Here is a 21,736-nt window from a genome sequence, read left to right on the forward strand (position 1 = left end):
ATGTACCCACACAAGTGCACACACACACATTTGCTCACGCACCTTTAGTGAACCTTTATTTTATTAAAACGCAGATAAGCGTTATAGGTACGAAAAAAGGTCGTGCAAGTAAAAGGTTGTACATTATTTGTAAATTCGTTTGTTTTTAATTATTTATGAATAGTAATATTATATGAGCGTAACGGTTGGTGGAATTTTATATCATATAAAATGCACCCCTCGTTCACGGTATGTTTGCTAATTTTTAAGTTTTCATGCATTTTTTTTCACACGCACATGAACACACGGATGCACACACATATGCACACAAGTCTATACATGCATATACCCGTGCGCTTAATTAACTATCGATTATTTGGATGCTCTTCCATCTCGTTTTTAAATAACGTTCACACCTGTTTTTGTATTTGTACCATTTGCTGATACTTTTTGAATGCCTTATTTTTTTTCATTGTGCATATATTATTTGAGTCTGATATTATATTCGTACAATTTTGGGCCTGATTTTGGTCTATTTTATACTTCATATTGGTCAATTCCGGGTCCATTTTGGTCCTATATTTTGTCCTATATTTGGCCCATATTTGGCCCATATTTGGTCCATATTTGGTCCATTTTTGGTCCATTTTTGGCCCATTTTTGGCCCGTTTTTGGCCCGTTTTTAGTCCATTTTTTCCTTCACCCTCTATCCGCTAATACCAACATGGGTAGCAGCAGCCTACCAATGTCACAGCAGATGTACTTTAGTACGCACAATGCTTTAAGAATAAATGAAGAGAATGATGTAATTAGTACGTTATTTTATGAAATAAATGGGAATAGACATATAAGTTTGTTAATATTTCCTTTTTATGATGTGCAAATGTTAAAACGATTATTAATAAAAAAATTAAATTTACCAGGAGGAGTAAAAGTAAACGATATAATAATATTTTATAAAGGTATAAAACTACCAAATTATAGAATAATTAGTACATATTTAGATAATTCAAATAGGAGAGAAAAAAAAAAGAAAAAAAGAATAAATAAATTATATTGGGCAATAAAAGATACTAATCCAAATTCATCAATAAGAGTTATAGACAATAAAAGTTATCCATCTTTTTTTGAAAATATTTTAAATGATATAAAATTAGCTTTTAAAAAAAATATATCACCCAAATTAACAATGGATGGGACTGGAGGAACATATTTACTATTTAATGCAAAAAAAAAAGTATGCTCTGTTTTCAAACCAATAGATGAAGAAGCATTTGCTCCATGTAACCCACGTGGTTATGAAGGGAAAATGTATCAAGAAGGATTTAGATCAGGTGTACTCTCAGGGGAAGGAGCAAGTAGAGAAATTGCAGCATATATCTTGGATAATAACTATAATAATTTTAGTAATGTACCTTGTACTATTATGGTAGAGGCATGCAACCCATATTTTAATAATAAAAGTAAATTTAAATATATTGATAATGAAAGTAATTTAAAATGGAAATGTGGATCCTTACAAGAATTTATAGATTCAAGAGAGAGTGTTGGAAATTATGACTTCAAACAATTTAGCATAAGAGATATACATAAAATTGCTATTCTTGATATAAGAGTTATGAACTTGGATAGAAATGATGGTAATATTTTAGTATCCCCTTTAAAAAGTTTGAAAGATTCGTGTAATCAGTTCTTGTACAGGAATAATAAATGTTTCAGCACCAACGACGAGGACATCCTCAAGCGCATAGTCACCATAGATAAGAAGCCGTCGCGGTAAAGGAAAAAAAAAAAAAAAAAAAAAAAAAAAAAAAAAAAAAGAGATGTATTGACGTGTGGGATTGTTTTGTATTTTATGGTATTTCATACGAACTGAACATATTTTGGATCATTTTTTTTTTTTTTTTTTTTTTTTTTTTTTTTTTTTTTTTTTTTCCCGACACACACGCCGCTACTATATATCGTTTCTTTACAGATATAGCTTAATACCCATAGACCATGGGCTTATAATGCCCCACATAATGGATGTCGCGGAAATTGACCTGGTTTGGTTCGAATGGCCCCAAACAAAAGTATTTTGCAAATTTTGAAAAATATTTATAATGTATTTTTTTTTTTTTACAATGCACTTGTGTAAATTATTGCATGGTCAGGTGAATGTGCATAGATTATTGCACTATAAATATTTACGCGTAACTGCACGCATAGTTACTCCTTTTGTATATATGATCCATGCATGCATTGTTTATTCCTATTTTTTTGCATTTTTTTTTTTATTGTCAAAAAGGTACCATTTGACGACGAAGAGCTGGAGGTTATATTTACATTCGACCCCGATAGGGATGCTGAAAAAATAAGAAACAAATTATTAATTAGAGAAGACTGCATAAGGACCATGAGGGTGTGCACACGTCTTTTGCAAATAGGAGCAAGGATGCATTTGAATTTGCATGAAATTGCAAAAATAAGTACAAGAAAAAACATCGATGAGGAATCAATTCTGGAGCATTTAGTTAGGGACTCTATTATTCAAGTAGGTGCTTTCCCGTGTACCATCATGCTCGTATATATGTGAATATACGTATGTGTGCATGTATGTACACGCATGTGGACTCGTCATTGCTGCACATTATTTCCTTATGATATGTTAATTTTTATTTTTCATGTTTTATTCATCTTTGCGCATGGCTGTCTCTCATTTTTCATGTTGCGAAAGTTATGTGATATCATCTTTTTTTTTTTTTTTTTTTTTTTTTTTTTTTCCATCCACTATGACTGCCCATTTTTTGATTATTTATTCATCTATGAAGGCCTACCAGATGATGGACTGCACGTCTCTAATGAGTACGAACAGACTTGGGTACATCCTTGACCTGGCAGAGATTAAGATAAACAAAAAGAAGAAAGTAAATAAAACAAAAATGTCTGAAACTAATGATGAAAAAGTGAAAGTAGGTGAGGATTCGAATGAGCAAGGAAAAAATGCAAATGCGCAGGAAAAGTCGAGTAGTTTCACTGCACAAATGAAATATGTATATCCAGATAATAATAGCAACAATAGTAATAACAATTGTAGTAGTAGCAATAATATGAAGGAATGTATCTGCACTTCAGTTAGTTTCAAGGATGTAAGAGAGGAATTACCATCAGAAGAAGACTCTTTTTCCAAAGATAAGCTATTAACAATGGTTTGCAGTGATGTAGATGTAAGTAGGAGCGATGATACAAATGGTCAAACCATTACTACGGTAGCAATTTCGACTGCGACTGGTGCTATAACTGCTACTACGACTGTTGGTACTACTTCCAATAAGTGTTCATTAAAAAATGCGCATTCTCGTAGTCCAACGGAAAATGGTTTACACAGCGTGAAAACAAAAGAAGAGGAGGAGAGTGAAAATGGAAATAGCGCATATGAGTTTTTGCACTCCTCAGATATAGTTGAATCAAGCAAAAAAACAAATAATATTTACAAGGATAGTAAATCGTTTATCAACGAATTAGAGAATACATCGTGTAATGAAGTAGGTACTGGGTGCAGTACATTATACAAAGATAATGATATATGTAAGAAAGAGCAAAATGGAGTAAGTAACAAAAAAAATAAAATTTCATCTAATTCATTTAGCTATGGAAGTGGGTATAATACTCTTGTTACAGGTAGTTCAAGCTCATATAACGATGATAAGGATAATTATTCGATGAGGAATGCTTTTCCAAAGGATGGCGTAAATAAAAATGTATATACCCGTCCGAGAATGGATAAATGGTTTTATAAGAATGACGAAGGAAAAGATGCAAAAGCTAAAAAAAAGAAGAAAAAAATAAAAAAAAAAATAAAAAGTGATGAAGAAGAGGATGAAAAACATTATACATATGAAATAAAGGATGTTCATGATGTCGATGAAAATGAAATCATCAAGGATGAACAGAGCGAGGCACAGCAGATGCAGATGCACAAGGATTTACCGGACGGTACCGGTGAAGCGGAGGAAAATGTTGATAATAATAATAATAATAACAGTGATAAGGATAATGATCACAATGTGGACGATGATGAGGAGGAAGAAAATGATGATGACGATGATGATGATGATGATGATGATGACGATGACGATGAGGAGGAAGACGATGATGACGATGAGGAGGAAGAAAATGATGATGACAATGCTACTTTTAAAAAAAAAACAGGTACAATAAAAAGAATAAGTGAAAATACTGGAACAGCATATAGAAATATAGAAATGAACAAAATAAATTCCATTTGGATGATCAGAGATAAAAATAATAAAATAATAAACGTAAAATGGGAAAATAAAATTTTCGAAAAACTTTTTTTTGAAACCTTTGAAAATTATGTAAAGAAATATATTAATGATTATCACCCTGAATGGAAGCAGTATCCATACAATGGCTCAAAAATAACTTGCATAAAACATCCCTACTTAAACAGCATAAAATAGGCGCTTTCCTCAGGGTGAGCTCGGCATGTACACATACATGCGTACTCTACAGCATGCAGGGATTTACACGAGTACTTCCTATTCATTCGTTCATTTGTTCAGTTTTTGTATTTGCACAATTCGTTTAATTCGTGAATGTATTCATTCGTTCAATGCATTCGTTCAGTTCATTCGTTCAGTTCATTCGTTCAATCCATTCGTTCAATCCATTCGTTCAATCCATTCGTTCAATCCATTCGTCCAATCCATTCGTTCAGTCCATTCGTTCAATCCATTCGTTCAATCCATTCGTTCAATCCATTCGTTCAATCCATTCGTTTTTGCTCGTCGGTTACCCCTCTCTATTTATTGTCCATCGTTATTCTTCTATTTATTCCTATCATTTTCCCTCATATGTAAAACTTTTTTTTTTTTTTTTTTTTTTTTTAAATGTATTTTAGCGCATGTCAGTTATATTAATGTGCATATATTTATAAATTGTGCTGTACAGTATTATTTTTTCAAATTAGTTCATATATATTATGTTCGTTTATGTAAATTTTTTTTTTTTTTTTAAATTCTGTCTTATTTAGTATATTTCCACTTTTTTTTTTTTTTTTTTTTTTTTTTTTTTTTTTTTACGTCAATAGTTGCCCATTCCATTAAACTTTTTTCTTTTTTTTTTTTTTTTTTTTTTTTTTTGCATTTTTATGATTGTATTAAAAAGCAAAGGCTGATAATTGCACTGCAAGCGTATTTATGCTTTACAGCGAGTTTGTTACGTTACGCTTATTACAGCTTGCTAGTTACTACTTACGTGTTACTTCCTATGCGTAATCATTTATGTATGATTTGTTTATATTTGTAAACGTCTCTCTTGCATACTTCCCCTTTGTACCCATCATTTCTGTTTATTTCATTTTTTTTTTTTTTTTTTTATGTTGTTATTCTATCTCATTTTTAAGAGACAAGAAAAACAACAACAACAACAACAACAACAAAAAAAAGAACATAGAAACGAATAAAATCTATGTCTCTAAACGAATAAAATCTGTGTCTAAACGAATAAAATCTGTGTCTAAACGAATAAAATCTGTGTCTAAACGAATAAAATCTGTGTCTAAACGAATAAAATCTGTGTCTAAACGAATAAAATCTGTGTCTAAACGAATAAAATCTATGTCTTTAAATTAATAAAAATACATGCCATTAAATTAATAAAATGCGGCCAATATGCAAATAAATGATGCAGAGATGATGCACAGATGATTTAAACAGAATTAAGGTGGGCATGCTAAATATGTCAAACGAAAGTTCATATTTCGGTTTAATCTTTACTATGGATTATTTGTGTTCATATAATATAAAAGAACGCGGGCTTTTAGAATGTATATTTCGAATGGCGGATGATAAAAAAAAAAGAAAAAATACATAAAGAACATGTTGATGGAATAACTACATCGTCAAACAATTTTTGTTACGTGAAGTTTATAAATACATAAAAAAAAGAGTGCATTGAGAGGAGAAAAATATATGTATATTGAAAGGGCGTAAATAAAAACGTATAAAATATAAAAGAGTAAAAACATAAAATCATAAAAGCATAAAATTGTAAATGTATAATTATGTGAACAGGTGTTCACATACTGCGCAAACTTTATTTCAATAAAGCAGTTTACATGAAAAAAACAAAAAAAAAAAAAAAAAAAAAAAAAAAAAGGACATCCTGTATATACAGATTAAAGACACGCTTAAAAAATCGAGGGGGAGGAAAAAAAAGAACCACAAACTCAAAAATATACAAAAAATGAAAACAAAAATGAACAGTAACAAAAACAGTAACAAAAACAGTAACACAAACGAAACACAAATAGTAACACAAACAGTAACACAAACAGTAACACAAACAGTAACACAAACAGTAACACAAACAGTAACACAAACAAACACAGTAACACAAACAGTAACACAAACAGTAACACAAACAGTAACACAAACAGTAACACAAACAGTAACACAAACAGTAACACAAACAGTAACACAAACAGTAACACAAACAGTAACAAAAACAGTAACAAAAACAGTAACACAAACGTAACACAAATAGTAACACAAACGTGTGGGCATACTCGTGCACGTGTTGTCTCTTAAAGACGATATGTGATGTAAGTTCCGCTATACGGAAAAAAAAAAAAAGAAGTCTTCTCAATTTTTATATGCATTTTTTTCTTCCTAAATAAATTGTATATTTCCTTCATTTCGCGTTTTTTAAAATGCACATTCCATTCGGCTATGTTTTAAGTTATGACAACATTATAAAAAAATCGCTACTGCACAATATCTGTTTCCCCTTTAACTTATGGCTGCGTTCTTTTTCCTTATTAAGACGAACTTCCGGATGGCTTAGCGCCTCCTTATCGTGCACAAAATAAACGTTCGAGCCGAACAAGTTGTGCAAGCAAGCTTCTTCATTCTTGAAGTATTCCATGGGAATTTGTTGTCCACTTGTCTTCAAATATATATGCACTGATTTGTGGTTATATGCACCGTTCTTTTTGTAATTACGAAGAAAATTAACTATTTGAGTAAATTGGACAAAGTATTTTTCCTCCGTATTGTTTTTATTTACGTTAATAAAATTTTGATTTTTAAAAAAATCGTAATTACAAGATAGAAATTTTTTTTTTTTTTCTTTTGACCTGACCTGTTCATATTTTAAATTAAGTTGTATGAACAAGATCTCAGCTATATGTGGGATGAATGGATATAAAACTTTTAATAAACCATTAAAAATAAAAAATATTAAAAAAGTATTTATCTCATTATTATCATCATTATATGCATAATAATTTAAATAAAATTTTGAAAAATATGTCATTATATAATTATGAATAATGTTAATACTTTTTTGCAAATTATGATTTTTCATTTCATGTACTACCGAATTGATAGTATTACAATATAAATTAAAAATTCCTATATTTGATATTTTGCATATACTTTTTTCCTTTAAAAAATCATATATTTTTTTATTATTATCTAAGAAATAATTTCTCATATTGTTATATAAATAGAAAGAACAATTTTTTTTAATAAAATTGGCTATATTCCATATTTTCCTTACAAATTTTTTACTCTTACGAATACAGTTATCAGAGAAAATAATATCCTCTGTTCCTTTTTGAAGAAAACTAAAACACATCCTCAAACAGTCTACATTTACATTTTCCAAGTACTTGTTATAATAAGTGGAATTCTCGTCGCTCTTGCTGATTTTCTTTCCCACGTTGTCTTTCAGCATACCATGAAATTTTATCACATTGGAAAGGCGGTAGCCCTGCGGGGGGGGGCCCGAGCTACGTTCCCGCACTTCAGCGCTGCCTACACTGCTTTCGCTTCCCACACTGCTCACACTGCTTACATCGCTAACATTAAGAATCTCCTTAATGTGGTCATGCTTCATAAAGTAGTGCAGTAGGATGAAGCTCCTGAGGATCCACGGGTAAAGAATATCTTTTCCCGTGCAAATGAAATCAACTAAGCATCCCTTGTGTCTAAGCAGGCGTTTTATATTTATTCCGCTTTGATGCAAACAATGTAGGAAATATAGTGATGAGGAAAACCAGCTATCCAAAACGTCCTTTTCTTGTTTTAGATCTTCCTTTTTAATTATTCCCATTTTGAAATAATTCGAATCGACCAAATTTTCATATGCTTCATCCACATTTGTACCGTATACGTAACAAGTGGGTGGGTTCCCGTTTACGTCTTCTGTGCTGAAGGTAGGGGAAGCAATAGAGGGAGTGGTACTTTCAGTGGCAGCAATAGTTGGGGTAGTGGCAGTGGTAGCAGTATTGGTAGCAGTATTGGTAGCAGTAGTGGTAGCAGTAGTGGTAGCAGTAGCAGTAGCAGTGGTTCGGACTGCCGAATCACTAGCTGGTGCCCCTACCTGTTCATATTTATACAGTGGAATGGGATGACCGTATGGAATTTGACGATTCAGTAACCACTCCGGACTGTTTATGTAATCATACAAAAAGTATTTCTTATATTTCAAAGGTATTACAGTGAAGTTTTCGTTAGGTGCATTCTCATAAAAAAGTTGAGTTATCTTGTCATACTTTATGCTCCACTGTTCTGCAAGTGTTAATGTGCATTTGTGATTCTTATAATATGCACATTTGAAGATACTACTACTCTTCTTTGTTTCTACAAAATTTATTATTGAGTCGTCATTTTGTTTTTCTAGTCTCTTCAATAATTGTTTTTCTTCATCCGAATAAACAAAATTACCATTCATTTCATTTTCATTATATGGTACCTTATATAATCTATTGTTGTTACGTAAGATAGTTGAATATGCTTCCCTCTTTATAGAAAATACAGGTATGAATATGTCTTCAGTTTCATCATCTACATCACTCGCTAGGCAGATACATATATTTTTTTTTTTACAGAAAATTAGGGGTACTGCTACCTTATTGGAAAAAGGAATCAAAGCATATTTATTTTGGTATTTCTCCTTGTCTGAAGAATAATACAAAACTGCAATTAATCGGTTTAAATCATGAATAGATTCCAACTCGATGGAAACAAAGGGTGGATTTCTTCCACCTCGTTCGGCTCCTTTGGAAGCGACTTCTCTTTGTGCACCTTCTCTTTCACTTACGTAATTAAAATGATACGAATTCTTTCCAAAAAATTTTACAGTACCCGAGTTAGGATTTTCTCTCGAGCTCTCCACATTACGCGGATCATTACGCCAGTTATTATGCTGCATGTAGTCTGTGGTCCCGCCTGCTTTTTCCACGCAGTGATCCCTGTCAAGTTCAACATTACAGTCGTCAATTTTGTTACAGCCACTAACGTTAACACTTCGAGTAGTACCCGTAACACCGATATCAGTGGCTCTGTTGATGGCATCACTGTTTGAATTGCTGTCCAAAGACAACCCTTGTGATCGCGTATAGTCCATATCATTTACTATATACAACTTCAACAAGTACCTATCTTTCTGCTCCTTTCTAAATTGTAAGTCAAACCTTGGAATTATCGTATTCATATCTTCACAGTAATAAACAGGATACAATTTTTTTACGATTAAATTGTCTTTATATAAAATTTTAAATGCCCTACTGATAATCATTTGCATCCTATCATCCATTGTACTGTAAAACTTCTTTTCATCAACAATGATGTTCATTTGTTGTAAACTTTTTAAAATATCTTGTTTTAAGTTTTCTTGCCATTTTATTATTTCACTTATATATTCTTCTTTACTCCAGTGGTCCTTCTTTTTGAATTCTTTTGAAAACATTTCGTGAGCACTTAGACCTCCATGATCTGTACCTGTTGAAAAAGGGGGAGAATGGATTGAAAAAAGCTATGATCAATGGGTAAAGATACTAAACGGGGTGAGACACAGGTGCACAGGGATTTGTGCATGAGTGAATGTGCGTAGGTTCGTGCACATGTACCCACATACATACTGCTACATGCATATATATATATATATATATATGTATATGCAAGTTCGCATGCCTGCCTAATGGGCAGCCTCCTCCACATGCACATTACCATAAAGGGGAATGACATACTTCGATAAGATGTGCTTATTGAATAGGCACAGAATATCCTGGTAGATATAATTGAAATAATGACCAGCATGTAACTGTCCTGATAAATTCGGAGGAGGATAAATTAAAATAAAAGAATTAGAATAATGAGACGAGTTGAACTTTTCAAAATACTTTCTATCTCTATCCTTTCTAAACAAATACATATAATTTATAAGTTCTTTGTTGTAAATATTTTCATATTCGTCAATATTGTACAAATGTAAAAAAGGATCTACATAAAAACTCGAACTTATTGTAAATCTCCTTAGAATTGTATTAATTATATCATCATTTAAATGTAAAGGATCTTTTTTAAAAAAATTGTAGTTTAACAAATAATTATGTCGTGTACATCTTATCCTATATATCGCTTCAAGAATATCATTAGTTATCTTTTTCGATTTGCTTTGATGATGTTTTATCATTACTCCTAGTGTACATCTTTTTTTATTTTCTAAATTGGTTTCATTTAAATTTAAAAGAATTTTCTTTTTTTTTTTCCCATACGATTTTTTAAAAAAAAGGGAACGGGAGGGAAGCATAATATTGTTACTTGTTCCATCTGTCAAGTAGGGAGTGCCATATAGAAAGAAAAGAATACACTCGCGGTAGTTTGCTTTTATCTCTACTTCATTATTTGTCATATTTTCTACTTCTTTTTGTTTTTTCCATTTTCGCTTTTTTCCACCCCTATATTTATAAATAGGCTGACTCCTACCTTTTACAACCTGCGAAATTGAGTAGCCTACACTTGGACCTTCCCCACGCTTACTGTTACATTGTGTGGTAAGGGCATGTAATAATTTCACTCTATTTGATGGCTTTCTTTTTAAAAATACGGTTGAACTGAAATGTACACAAAGATAAATAATGCACAGGGAGGTTAATAACCCTTTCATAATTAGTACACTAACAAACTCTTAAAAAAAAGGGGGGAAAACGGAAAATAGGACAAAGGGAAAAAAAAAAAAAAAAAAAGAAAATTTTTTTTTTTGCTCAGCTTCACTGCCCAGATTTGCCTGAACAAGTCATGTCAAAAGCGTCCTTGCTGCTTCGACTTTTTTCCTTCCTTCATTTTTTCCCCTTTTTTTAATATTTTCAATAATAACATCAATGGAAGCAATGGTAGCAATCGCACCAAAAGCAGTAATAGTGGTAAATTATGTATATCCCTTTATTTTCTACCTGTCTGTGTGGAACAGTAACTGATTATACGCGATGAGAAAAAAAGGGAAACTATAAAATGTCTGTTCATTGGAAACTACACGTGTAGGGTGGAAGCTGCCATAATATACGTACTCTCCGTATGTGCATACATATATGCATATGTGTATGCACATATGTATACATGTATGTATGTTTGTATTTATGTATAACTACTCAGGCGCCTGAGAAGGCACATAACGAAGGGTGGTGTTTCCCCGTCCGTAAACCTTGAAAGGGATCTCTCTCAGAAGTAGAGCTTTATTACAGTGACAATTGAGCTTATATATATTATTCAAAAAGAACTCAGTGTTTCAGTAGTTTTATTTTTTATCACCTACTACTCATACTGTACAACATATACCTTTCTAATGCTAAATCTGTTCATCTGATTTTAAGCTTATATTTGCTAAGGAGGACGTCTACAGATACTTTTGAGCAAGGCAATTCTGTAAGAGGCTTATAACGCTACTCCACTGTGCCTCTCGTAAAATCCTCATACACATGTATATGGAGATATATGTATGTATATATATATGTATAAATGTTTATATATATATATATATATATATATATATGCTTATGTTGTATTTGTATTTGTGTATTTATTCGTATATATATATGTACATGTACGCATATCTGTATTCTGTAAGGGTGCCCCGTGCACTTCACAGTAGCCTCATCACATTCGCTCACTTTTGTATACTAACTTTTACGTTAAAGAAAAACAAAAAGTAAATCTAAAAAATGCATTCTCTTCATGTTTTTATGCTGCTCCGTTAGTTCTTCTACTTCTACTTCTACTTCTACTCTTTTTTTTTTTTTCTTTTTTTTACGTCCCTTTAAAAGATATAAAAAAAGATCATCCATTTTTTGTAAAAGGAATTTTCAAGTTTCTTCTCATGAAGAAAATTCAAATTGGGTATTCGCATAAATGAACACAAAACGCATTTATACATAAAATGATGAATATATACACGTATATTCATATATATATATATATATATATATATATATATATATATATATATATGCATATATATACACTTATATGCATATTCCATGCCGCATTTTTCCCCTCTTTTTCTTTCTACATTATTATGCTCTATATGCATAAAATAATGCAAATGTAAGGCACTGTTAATATTAAACGGGAAAAAATTTATCTTTATGCTTATGCTTTTTTCTTTTTTTTCTGCTGAAGATTTCTTGTCCTTTTTATGGGTGCAAGTATTACAAAGGTATAAACAAACGTATGTATGAGTTTATGCATGTATGTATGTACGTATATATGAATTTACGTACGTACTTAAGTATGTATGTAGGCATATATATATATATATATATATATGTGAATAACTGTGCTAAAAAACGTAGCAAAAACGAACTGAAGTGGAAATAAAATAGTCTCCCTTACCCACAACGTATTTACGATATATTTTATTTTTACTCTGTTAAAATATTTTTTGATAAGGCCTAGAAATGTATTGAATAGTTGCACAGGATGAGGCTGTAAATATAAATATATACATAAATATAAATGTATTTATTAATATATATATATATATATATATATATATATATATATATATATATATATATATATATATAAATGTACAAATATATATAAATATTAATGTATATATAAATATATATATAAATGTATAAATATATATACATAATTATATATAAACTTACGCATTTGCATATATGTATATATATCTATATACACGCATTGTTTACACGTTCGAGAAAATTAAACGAGCCCTCAGAAGAACAACTGAAACTCTTAACTATATGTATTTTTGTAATATATAGATAGAAAGATGCACATAAGGCAGTCGCACTACCCCGTAAAGTAATGTTGTTTAGTCATCTTTATAATAAATACAAAGCGTATATTAAAAGGAAAAACAAATAATAGGGGGGAGGGGAAAAAAAAAAAAAAAAATCAAACATAGTGCACAGTAAGTAGTAGCAATTGTAGTATTAAACGCAGCACTTCCACTTCCAGCCAAACACATATATACGCACAGTTGCACTAGGGACTGAGCAGAATAATGAAAGGAGGAGGGTTTTACAAAGGGACGAGCACAGAACAGACTCCTTTCTTTGGGGATAAGGAAAAAAAATTGATGGAAAAACTCGTATGGCCAGAAATATACAATTACAAAATAGATGTAACCAAAATTAATTTTAATGTAGTAGAAAAATGGATAAACAAAAAGCTAATAGAAATCTTAGGTTTTGAAGATGATATCTTATATGAGTATTGCATATCACAGTTAAAATATGCCAAGGAGAAAAAAGGTTAGCCCTCAGCCTGGTGCCCTCACCCAAGCGTCTGTCCAGCGCGCACGAACATATATACATATATATATATTGTATACATGTGTATATATACCTATGTGTATATATACTTATGTGTATATATACTTATGTGTATATATACGTATGTGTCTATACACTGGTGCATTCTCCTCACTCTCACACATTCCATTGCGATTTACTTCTTTCACAAGATGATGAAGAACAGAATTATTTAAATGCAAAAAAGCTAAAAATTAACTTGACTGGATTTATAGGTAATTCGAAAAAAGGAAAAAAAAAAAAAAAAAATAATAAATAATAAAAGCTTTAACAAAACAGAAACGAAGCGAAATAAAGACGCTGGAAAAAATGAACTTATAAGCGACGCATTATTCTAAAATTCTTTTCCTCAGGTAATAAGAAAAGTGAAATATTCGTTAGGGAACTATTAGAATTGTTAATATCTAATGAAAGAAATGAAGAAAAACTTTTAAGCTCATTAATGGAAAACAGGAAAAATGAAATGGAACAGGCGAAAAATCAAAATGAACTCATAAATGAAAATATAAAAAATATTAAAAGCATATATGCAGGTAAGGGATAAGTACTACTACTATTAGTTTAACCATTACTCATTTGTACAGATTCGTTCATATGTCCTCTACACATAAAGGGGAAAAAATAAAACAAGCATATCTTGGTGCACTGCATTATACGGAATTACTTGATGTTGTTTTGCGTTCCTTCGGCGTGTTTTGCTTTGCTCCGTGGGGTTATGCTCTTTTGAATTTTGTCATTTTGTCGATTTGTCATTTTTCCACCTTTCAGTTGTTCATTTATTTTACAGTTTTATTTTACAGTTCTATCTTACAGTTCTATCTTACAGTTCTAGCTTACAGTTCTAGCTTACAGTTCTATCTTACAGTTCTATCTTACAGTTCTATCTTACAGTTCTATCTTACAGTTCTATCTTACAGTTCTATTTTATTTTTTTATTATTTTGCTTCTTTCCCCCGTACGCAGAAAATAAACAGGGTGAACGGAACGACCAAGGAGGGGATGATAACCCTATCAGTGTAAGGAACAAACAACAAGAGAAAAAAGAAGAACAACAAGAACAAGAAACGGGTAAATACTCTTCAGAGCAAAGTGATAGTAATAGTTATAATAAAAAAAGAAAAGAAGGGGGAAAAAATAAAATAAAAACAAATGAGCATTCGAATTCATCAGATCAGTCAGTATTACAGGATGAGCACTCAGAAAATGATAAAAATTACTATATGAAGAAAATTAGAAATAACACAAATAAAGATAGAAATAAAAAAGGTACGAGTAAACATTCGTCCATTTCGTCCAGTGATCAGAGTTGTTATTATAGCGCATCATTAGGTAGTCAAACATCGGAATATAAAGAAAAAAAAAAAAAAAAAAAAAAGGAACATAATGAAAGCAACGAAAGGGGGAGCAGTGACAGGTATGGTAGGAAGTACGAGATGGGAAGAGAAAGGGATGGGGGTAAATATAGACATAGGAGTAGGTCAAGGGAAAGAAAAAAGCATAGGAGTAGGGATAGAGATAGAGATAGAGAAAGAGATAGAGAAAGAGATAGACATAATAGGGATAGGGAAAGAGAAACACACAGGGATAAAGAAAGAGATAGACATAGACATATGGACAGAGAAAGGCATCGGGATAGACATAGAAGTAGGAATGGGGATTGGAAAAGAGAGAGAAGAAGGGAATCAAAAGAAATGCATGCTGATGAAATGAAGTCAAGAAGTGCATCATTTAATAATGAAAGAAATTATAAAGTGAAACAAAAAAACAAATATGAAAAACGACGTGACAGAAAAGAGAATAGTTTAACCAATTCGATTGAAAGAAGTAGTAATCCTTTGTCTAATTCATCTACATCATCAATCATTGTTAAAAGGAAAAGAAGGAAAGAGAGAGTCATCACAAATAGTAGAAGTAATAGACACTGCAGAAGAGAAATTGAGAAGGAGGACGGGTAAGATATGTATCCTATGTTTATATCGTATTTCATGTTTTGCTTGATTTTTCATTTTTGAGTTAAACATAAAATATTTTATGTATATTATAATATATTAATGAAAACCTTTTTGGTTTACAAATGTAGTCATGTTATCATCATTCAAACATCGATAGAGGTGTGCTTTCATCATTCACCCCTTTTTTCCCCTTTTCATTTTGCCACACCCATACATTTAGCATATTTCATCCATTAGGTCGCTATTATATTATGATTTTAGCATTATTATTATTTGAGTAATATTATATAAGTACTGTTATTATTTTATCATTATTTTCTTTTTTTTTTTCCCATCTTTGTTAGTTCATTGAAATTACACAAAGAGAATAAAATAAAAGAAATAGACAGCATAATGCAGAAAAAGAGTTATAAACATTTCAAAAAGAAATTAAGAGCTTGGTCGTCGTCAGAAAGCGAAAAGGGCGAAGAGGATTAGATGGCTGAAGGGGTAATACGGAAAGGTAGAATATGTAAAAAATGGAAAATAGGGAAAAAAGAAAAGTATGCGAATTCTGCTTCATTGACACTGTAAAAGAATCGTCTTAGTCTTTTCAATGAACAGCATTTACATTTTACGAGAAAAAAAAAAAAAAAAAAAATGTTTTCTTCACTTGAACTCGGTTATATTCATCGAGCATAATACTTATAGGTAGTGTCTATATATTTTTGTTTTTTCATTGTACATTGTATGAAATGAACAAATGCATGTGAATGTATGTGAGTGACTGCAAATGTGTGTACAATTTATTTAAGCAAAAAGGGAGGGGGTGTACATAAAACGATCAATATTAACGAAGGAACAGGGGTAACGCAACGGGGGTGAAGGAGCGAGGATGAAGGAAATATCTTGTTCCCATTTTCGACTGTATAATCTTTGTACATTTCATAAAAAGATAATTTTACTTTTTTTAAGACAAATTATAAAATATATTACAGTTAAGTTGATATATTTAAAAATAAAATGAATTAAAAAAAAAAAAAAAAAAAAAAAAAAAAATACAAAAAAAAAATGTAGTATATATGAGGGTAAATGTTATTACATACACAATAATATATAATGAAAACATAATAATATACGTTACACACATAAATGACGTATATATACATGCATAGATATTGTACGTTGCACCTGCAAAAAGGCACACTTATTTTAAGAGGGTAAACTGATTAGTACGTCAGTGGTTATTTATGTGTTAATTATACTTAAATTATTGTGTAATACTTATAGACAACTCTCAAAGAAAAGTAGACTACTCCCTTATTTCTTGAAAGGAATTTTAAATACTTAAATCCTAAACCACTGAAATTAATTAGCTTAAAATATATTTGTTCTTCTTTATATTTTTTATTTAACTCTTTGATATGTATTTCAACAGTTCCGATAACGCTCTTAGTTATTATGTAGCTGTATATCTTACACATAATATAATGGACAAATGCAATTATGAATGTACAGGCAAATATGAATGAGACAGGTATATCGTTCTGGGTGTTGTAAAATATGAACAATCCGATAGTACAAAGTACCATAACTAAGTAGGAGAAGGATGAAATGAAAAACACCGAATACCTATTGAAAAAGTGAAGAGAGGGAAGAAGAGGAATATGAAGAGGAAAGATAGGAATAGGAAGAAAGGAAATTTTATGATCATTTGTATGTGTGTGTATAGTTGCTGGATGCGATGGTCCCGCGATACGTCATATGTATGTATGTACATGTATTTACTGTTAAAAAAACTACTTGTTTACATGTACGCCAAAAGTAAGCATAAACTGCAAAGGGGTACTTTTTATTTTTTTAATGAAGATGAATTTAGTGTGTACATGTATAGGTATGTATATGCATGCACACGATCATATCACGTAAAACATCAGCCTATAATGTAACATTTAAAAGAAAAAAAAAAAAAAAAAAATTATATAATATATGTAATTTGTATAACTAATATAATTTATGTATCTTTTATAATTCACGTAACGTTTATAATTTACGTAAATTTTGTAATTTATTTAACCATGGTACCCTAGATTTCATCAACACGTTCAATTCTTCTATTTCTTTTTGCATATTTTCATGTGAATATAAATATCTGGAATCGTTAGACCAAGGATTCAATTTATACGTATATGTTAATAAGGACACTAGCATTGGGATGTCCGTATATTCAAAAACTGCTAGGTCTACTTCAGGTTTTGCTAAGTCGGTGTTTAGCATATTGTTCTTAAGGAGGCATTAGACTTTTTAAAATATGCAAAACTTTGAGACTCTTTATTTGCTAATCGATTTATCAGATGTTAATTTAATTGCTTTTATATGTAAAGTGTTAATATACCTACTTATTAATCTATGTGCCCATTTATTTATGTGCTTATTTTGATTTTTTTTTTTTTTTTTTTTTTTTTTTTAACATGTAAATATGCATAAACTGAGCATTTTCAAATTTTTCTTTTCATGAAAAACAAAAGAACATACAAAAACAGAATTAGCTTAAAACTGAAAAGAGTAAAAATGCTTTCTTTACGCTTTTAATAAAGAGGAGTCTGCATAAATATGTGCTCGTACAACTCTATGTCTACGTGCGTGTTACTATGTACACCTGTATGTTTATACGTATGTATGTGAATATATATATATATATATATATATATATATATATATATACATATAATTATCTTTTCGCCTAATTTATGTTCCCCGTTAGCTTACTATTTCGTTTTTTTCGTTTTTTACTTTTTGCTTAATTTTAATTATCGCAAATGGAAAATATTACAAAATAACCTTGCACGTTAATAAAATTCTGGTCATTATTATGAACGTTCACATTTTTTATAAAGAAAAAAAAAAAAAAAAAAAAAAAAAAAAATTTGGTACATCCTTATGGCTAGTTTCCTCAACATAATCACCTAAAAATACATTAATTTAATAAATCACAAATTTGGACACGAAAAACAAAAATACATTAAAGCCTATGCAATATATGCTTTCAATTTTATATACACAATAAAAGTAGAAATAAACATTTGGGAAATTTTTTCTTATTTCTCATTTTCAACTCAGTTTTGCAAATTTGTTTTCAAGTTAAATTTTATCCTTAATGTAACAATGTGAAGTAACGAAAAAAAAAAAAATAAAAATATAAAAAAAAATTGAACATCTTACGAAAAAAAATATGCACAACAAGGTAAATTATTTAAAAGTTTGAATGAGGGAAGTTACAAAAATGTATATGCAGTTACTCGGTACTTTAAGCTGATTAAATGAATCAAAAGGTAAAAGAAAAGGGTAGCATATAAACAAATAAATATACATATATATATATATATATATATGTGTGTATATATTTTTTTTTATCATAACGCGAAACGAAGGCCCGTCACATATTTGCCCGCAAGTAGGTGTGCGTCACAGGTACCCTGTAGATATTGGACGTTAGCGATTTAGACCTTTCGAGCATTTTTGCATAATTATCTCTCATTGTGGTACGGTCGCTTTTTAAGCTATTCGAACTATTTACATAATTCCTACTAGTATTGCTATTTAAATCATTTATATCTAGTGCTCTCGAATATTTATTTGTGTACATATTCAAATTCGATTCAACGGATTTATGCACATTTCGTGAGAAGTTACTAAGGTTATCTGTATTTAATGGTGTACTAGAATTGTTATTTCGTTCAGACATAGGGTAATTCATATATTTATTATCACTTAAATAATTTTCCCTTAAATAATTAATTTTCGATTTTGGAGGAAAATGGTTATTATCAAAATCACCTACTACATTGAAGGAGTCTTCCTCTAACATGTTCTGTTTATTTGCACTACTTATAATAAAACTACTGTTATTATTTGTGTCTGATGTATAATTCTTTCTTTGACCTAATGTACTATATTTGTTTAGTGACATATCACTGTTATAATTATGTGAATTTCTATTAATAAATTTTTCAATACTTGGTTTTTCATACGATTTTCTTTTGCTAAATAATAACTCTCTTTGTTGAACATTTGGACTTAGAAGTATAGAGCTCATTCTTCTAGCAGCATAATCATTACGTGCCATAGAATTTTTTAAATGATTATTGACAATTTCTTTTTCTGCTTTATCTATATTTGCTAGTACATTACTGTTCCATGTACTGATTTTATTTTTATCAAATATAGTATTGTTTGGTGAGCGGTCTTTTTTTAACCCTATGTTGTATATGGAGTTGTATGCGGCACCATTATTATTATTATGATCACTGTTAATTCCACTAACATGATTACCAATAATATTATTTCCACTCATATTATTACCATCATCATTACTGTTGTTACTGTTTATGCCTACTTTAAATTCTGCGTTGTTGCCATCATAACTCATTTCATCCTTGTTTAATAAGTTTTTATTTTTTTCATCATAATTATAGTTCATATTGCTGTATTCAGAAACATCTGATCTAATTTTATTATTGCCACGCGCATCGTATAAACCTTTCCTGTTCATAATATATTCATTACTAATTCTATTTGTAAAATGGTGAGCAGTACCAATTATGGTACTCCTGTGATTGTTTTCATATAGGTCTTCTTCGTCTGTTTTTTCATAGTGTGTTTTTCTATTCAAGTAGTTCATTTTCATTCGATCGTTGAATATGTTTTTCTCACCCGAGTCGTAATGAGACACGTTATCACAGCTGCTCCTCCTCTGGTGATACGTATTACTATTATTTTTAACGTTGCTGTTTAGATTGCTGCTGACGCTAGTAGAGGAGTTCTTGCAAATATTGTGCTTCATTCCATGGTTATTATTATTGCTCCCGTTGCTGTAAACGTTTACATCGCCATTCACATTTTCGACGCTATTACACTGGGTACTGTTTGTGCCCTCCTTTGCATAGTAGTGCAAGTTACTTCCATTCGTATTTCCGTTACGAGCGGTGCTATTGTTGTTGTTTAAGTGGGCTCTGTACCTGTAACTGTAACTGTCGTACACATTAGGCAGAGTGGTACTGTGTCTTTTTTCATTTTTTAAGTTCACATAATTTTCATAATTATTAATATTATTATCATCATATAAGTCCTTGTTTAAAATGCTTCTATCACGATCTAAGTATTTATTTTGTTTCATATTATAGTACATATCGTTTTCACCCAAAATGGAACTAAACTTATCAGATTCATCATTCGTGCCAATACCATTGTAATGCAGTAGAGCATCCCTTTTTAAGTGATCCTCTGAATAAGAAAGTAATTTACGAATTTTTCCCTCATAATTTTTAATTTGATTATTTATATCATTCATTATTTCTAAATTTATGTTCATAACACTTCTCTTGTCATTTAAATTAAATGTACTGTCATTTGTAATTAATCCTTTCTGAGAATATTCATAATACATTTGTTCTGCTAATTCTAAGATATAATTTTTATTTCTGCTCTCATTAATTACTATTTGTTCATCCACTTTTTTTAATGTTGACAATGCTAATATAATGTCATTCGTATCGATATCTTTATATATATCATTATTTATGTTTTTTATTTGACTTCCTAAAAGTGCCATTATGCTATAATTATTTTTCATATTACTTATTTCATTAAAATCTATACTATCGTTTTGAAACTTATGCTTATCAACTAATAAAGACAACACGTTGCTAATTTTGTACTTTTCGTATATTCTTCCATGGTAGTAATTTAGCTTAAGCATTTTCATTTTTTTGAAGAATTTCGCTTATTTTAAAATATTTCGCGTTTTTTGAAGAATTTCCCTTTTTTTTTTTTTTATTTTATTTTTTATTATTTCCTATGTTTTACCGTTTTTATGAACTGTACAGGTGGTGGAAGCATTTACTCAAATGTGCGTTCATAAAAAAAAAAAAATTCATCCGCGATAACATGTACGCATTTACATATTCTTGATAAAAAAACTGGGAAACTGTGCTAACTGAAACTAATAAAAAAAAAAATTTCCAACATCAAAAAATGCGCAAAAGAAGCATATTGCGTATTCAAGCCTATACACACATATAAGTAAACATAAACGTATACCTGCACATAAACGTATACCTACACATACGTATAAGTGTACGTATACACACACTAGCGCACATATACCTTACGCGTTTGAAATAGTTGAATAAAT

The 21,736-nt window shown here is 30.3% G+C and overlaps 5 protein-coding genes across 5 annotated transcripts; 2 read left to right on the forward strand and 3 right to left on the reverse strand.

The window, feature by feature from the left end:
- Positions 1-703: 703 nt before the first annotated feature.
- PmUG01_08044900 (phosphatidylinositol 3-and 4-kinase, putative) lies at positions 704-4,442 on the forward strand (the record flags this gene model as incomplete). Its single annotated transcript, XM_029004623.1, has 4 exons — positions 704-1,755; positions 1,955-2,051; positions 2,267-2,512; positions 2,790-4,442. 4 exons carry the CDS (start codon positions 704-706, stop codon positions 4,440-4,442), a joined length of 3,048 nt encoding a protein of 1,015 aa, XP_028861293.1.
- Positions 4,443-6,723: 2,281 nt separating this feature from the next.
- Positions 6,724-10,938, reverse strand: PmUG01_08045000 (valine--tRNA ligase, putative; the record flags this gene model as incomplete). Its single annotated transcript, XM_029004624.1, has 2 exons — positions 6,724-9,770; positions 9,999-10,938. The coding sequence occupies 2 exons, from the start codon at positions 10,936-10,938 to the stop codon at positions 6,724-6,726; spliced, it is 3,987 nt and encodes a 1,328-aa protein (XP_028861294.1).
- A 2,364-nt stretch (positions 10,939-13,302) lies between these two features.
- On the forward strand, positions 13,303-16,041 carry PmUG01_08045100 (pre-mRNA splicing factor, putative; the record flags this gene model as incomplete). The annotated part of the gene is made up of 5 exons (XM_029004625.1): positions 13,303-13,552; positions 13,765-13,827; positions 13,966-14,145; positions 14,576-15,563; positions 15,909-16,041. 5 exons carry the CDS (start codon positions 13,303-13,305, stop codon positions 16,039-16,041), a joined length of 1,614 nt encoding a protein of 537 aa, XP_028861295.1.
- Positions 16,042-16,808: 767 nt separating this feature from the next.
- PmUG01_08045200 (conserved Plasmodium protein, unknown function) lies at positions 16,809-17,820 on the reverse strand (the record flags this gene model as incomplete). Its single annotated transcript, XM_029004626.1, has 2 exons — positions 16,809-17,175; positions 17,621-17,820. The coding sequence occupies 2 exons, from the start codon at positions 17,818-17,820 to the stop codon at positions 16,809-16,811; spliced, it is 567 nt and encodes a 188-aa protein (XP_028861296.1).
- A 1,159-nt stretch (positions 17,821-18,979) lies between these two features.
- PmUG01_08045300 (conserved Plasmodium protein, unknown function) lies at positions 18,980-21,307 on the reverse strand (the record flags this gene model as incomplete). The annotated part of the gene is made up of 1 exon (XM_029004627.1): positions 18,980-21,307. The coding sequence occupies one exon, from the start codon at positions 21,305-21,307 to the stop codon at positions 18,980-18,982; it is 2,328 nt and encodes a 775-aa protein (XP_028861297.1).
- Positions 21,308-21,736: the final 429 nt, after the last annotated feature.

Source organism: Plasmodium malariae, assembly GCF_900090045.1.
Source record: "Plasmodium malariae genome assembly, chromosome: 8".
In the NCBI taxonomy this organism is placed as follows: Eukaryota; Apicomplexa; class Aconoidasida; order Haemosporida; family Plasmodiidae; genus Plasmodium; species Plasmodium malariae.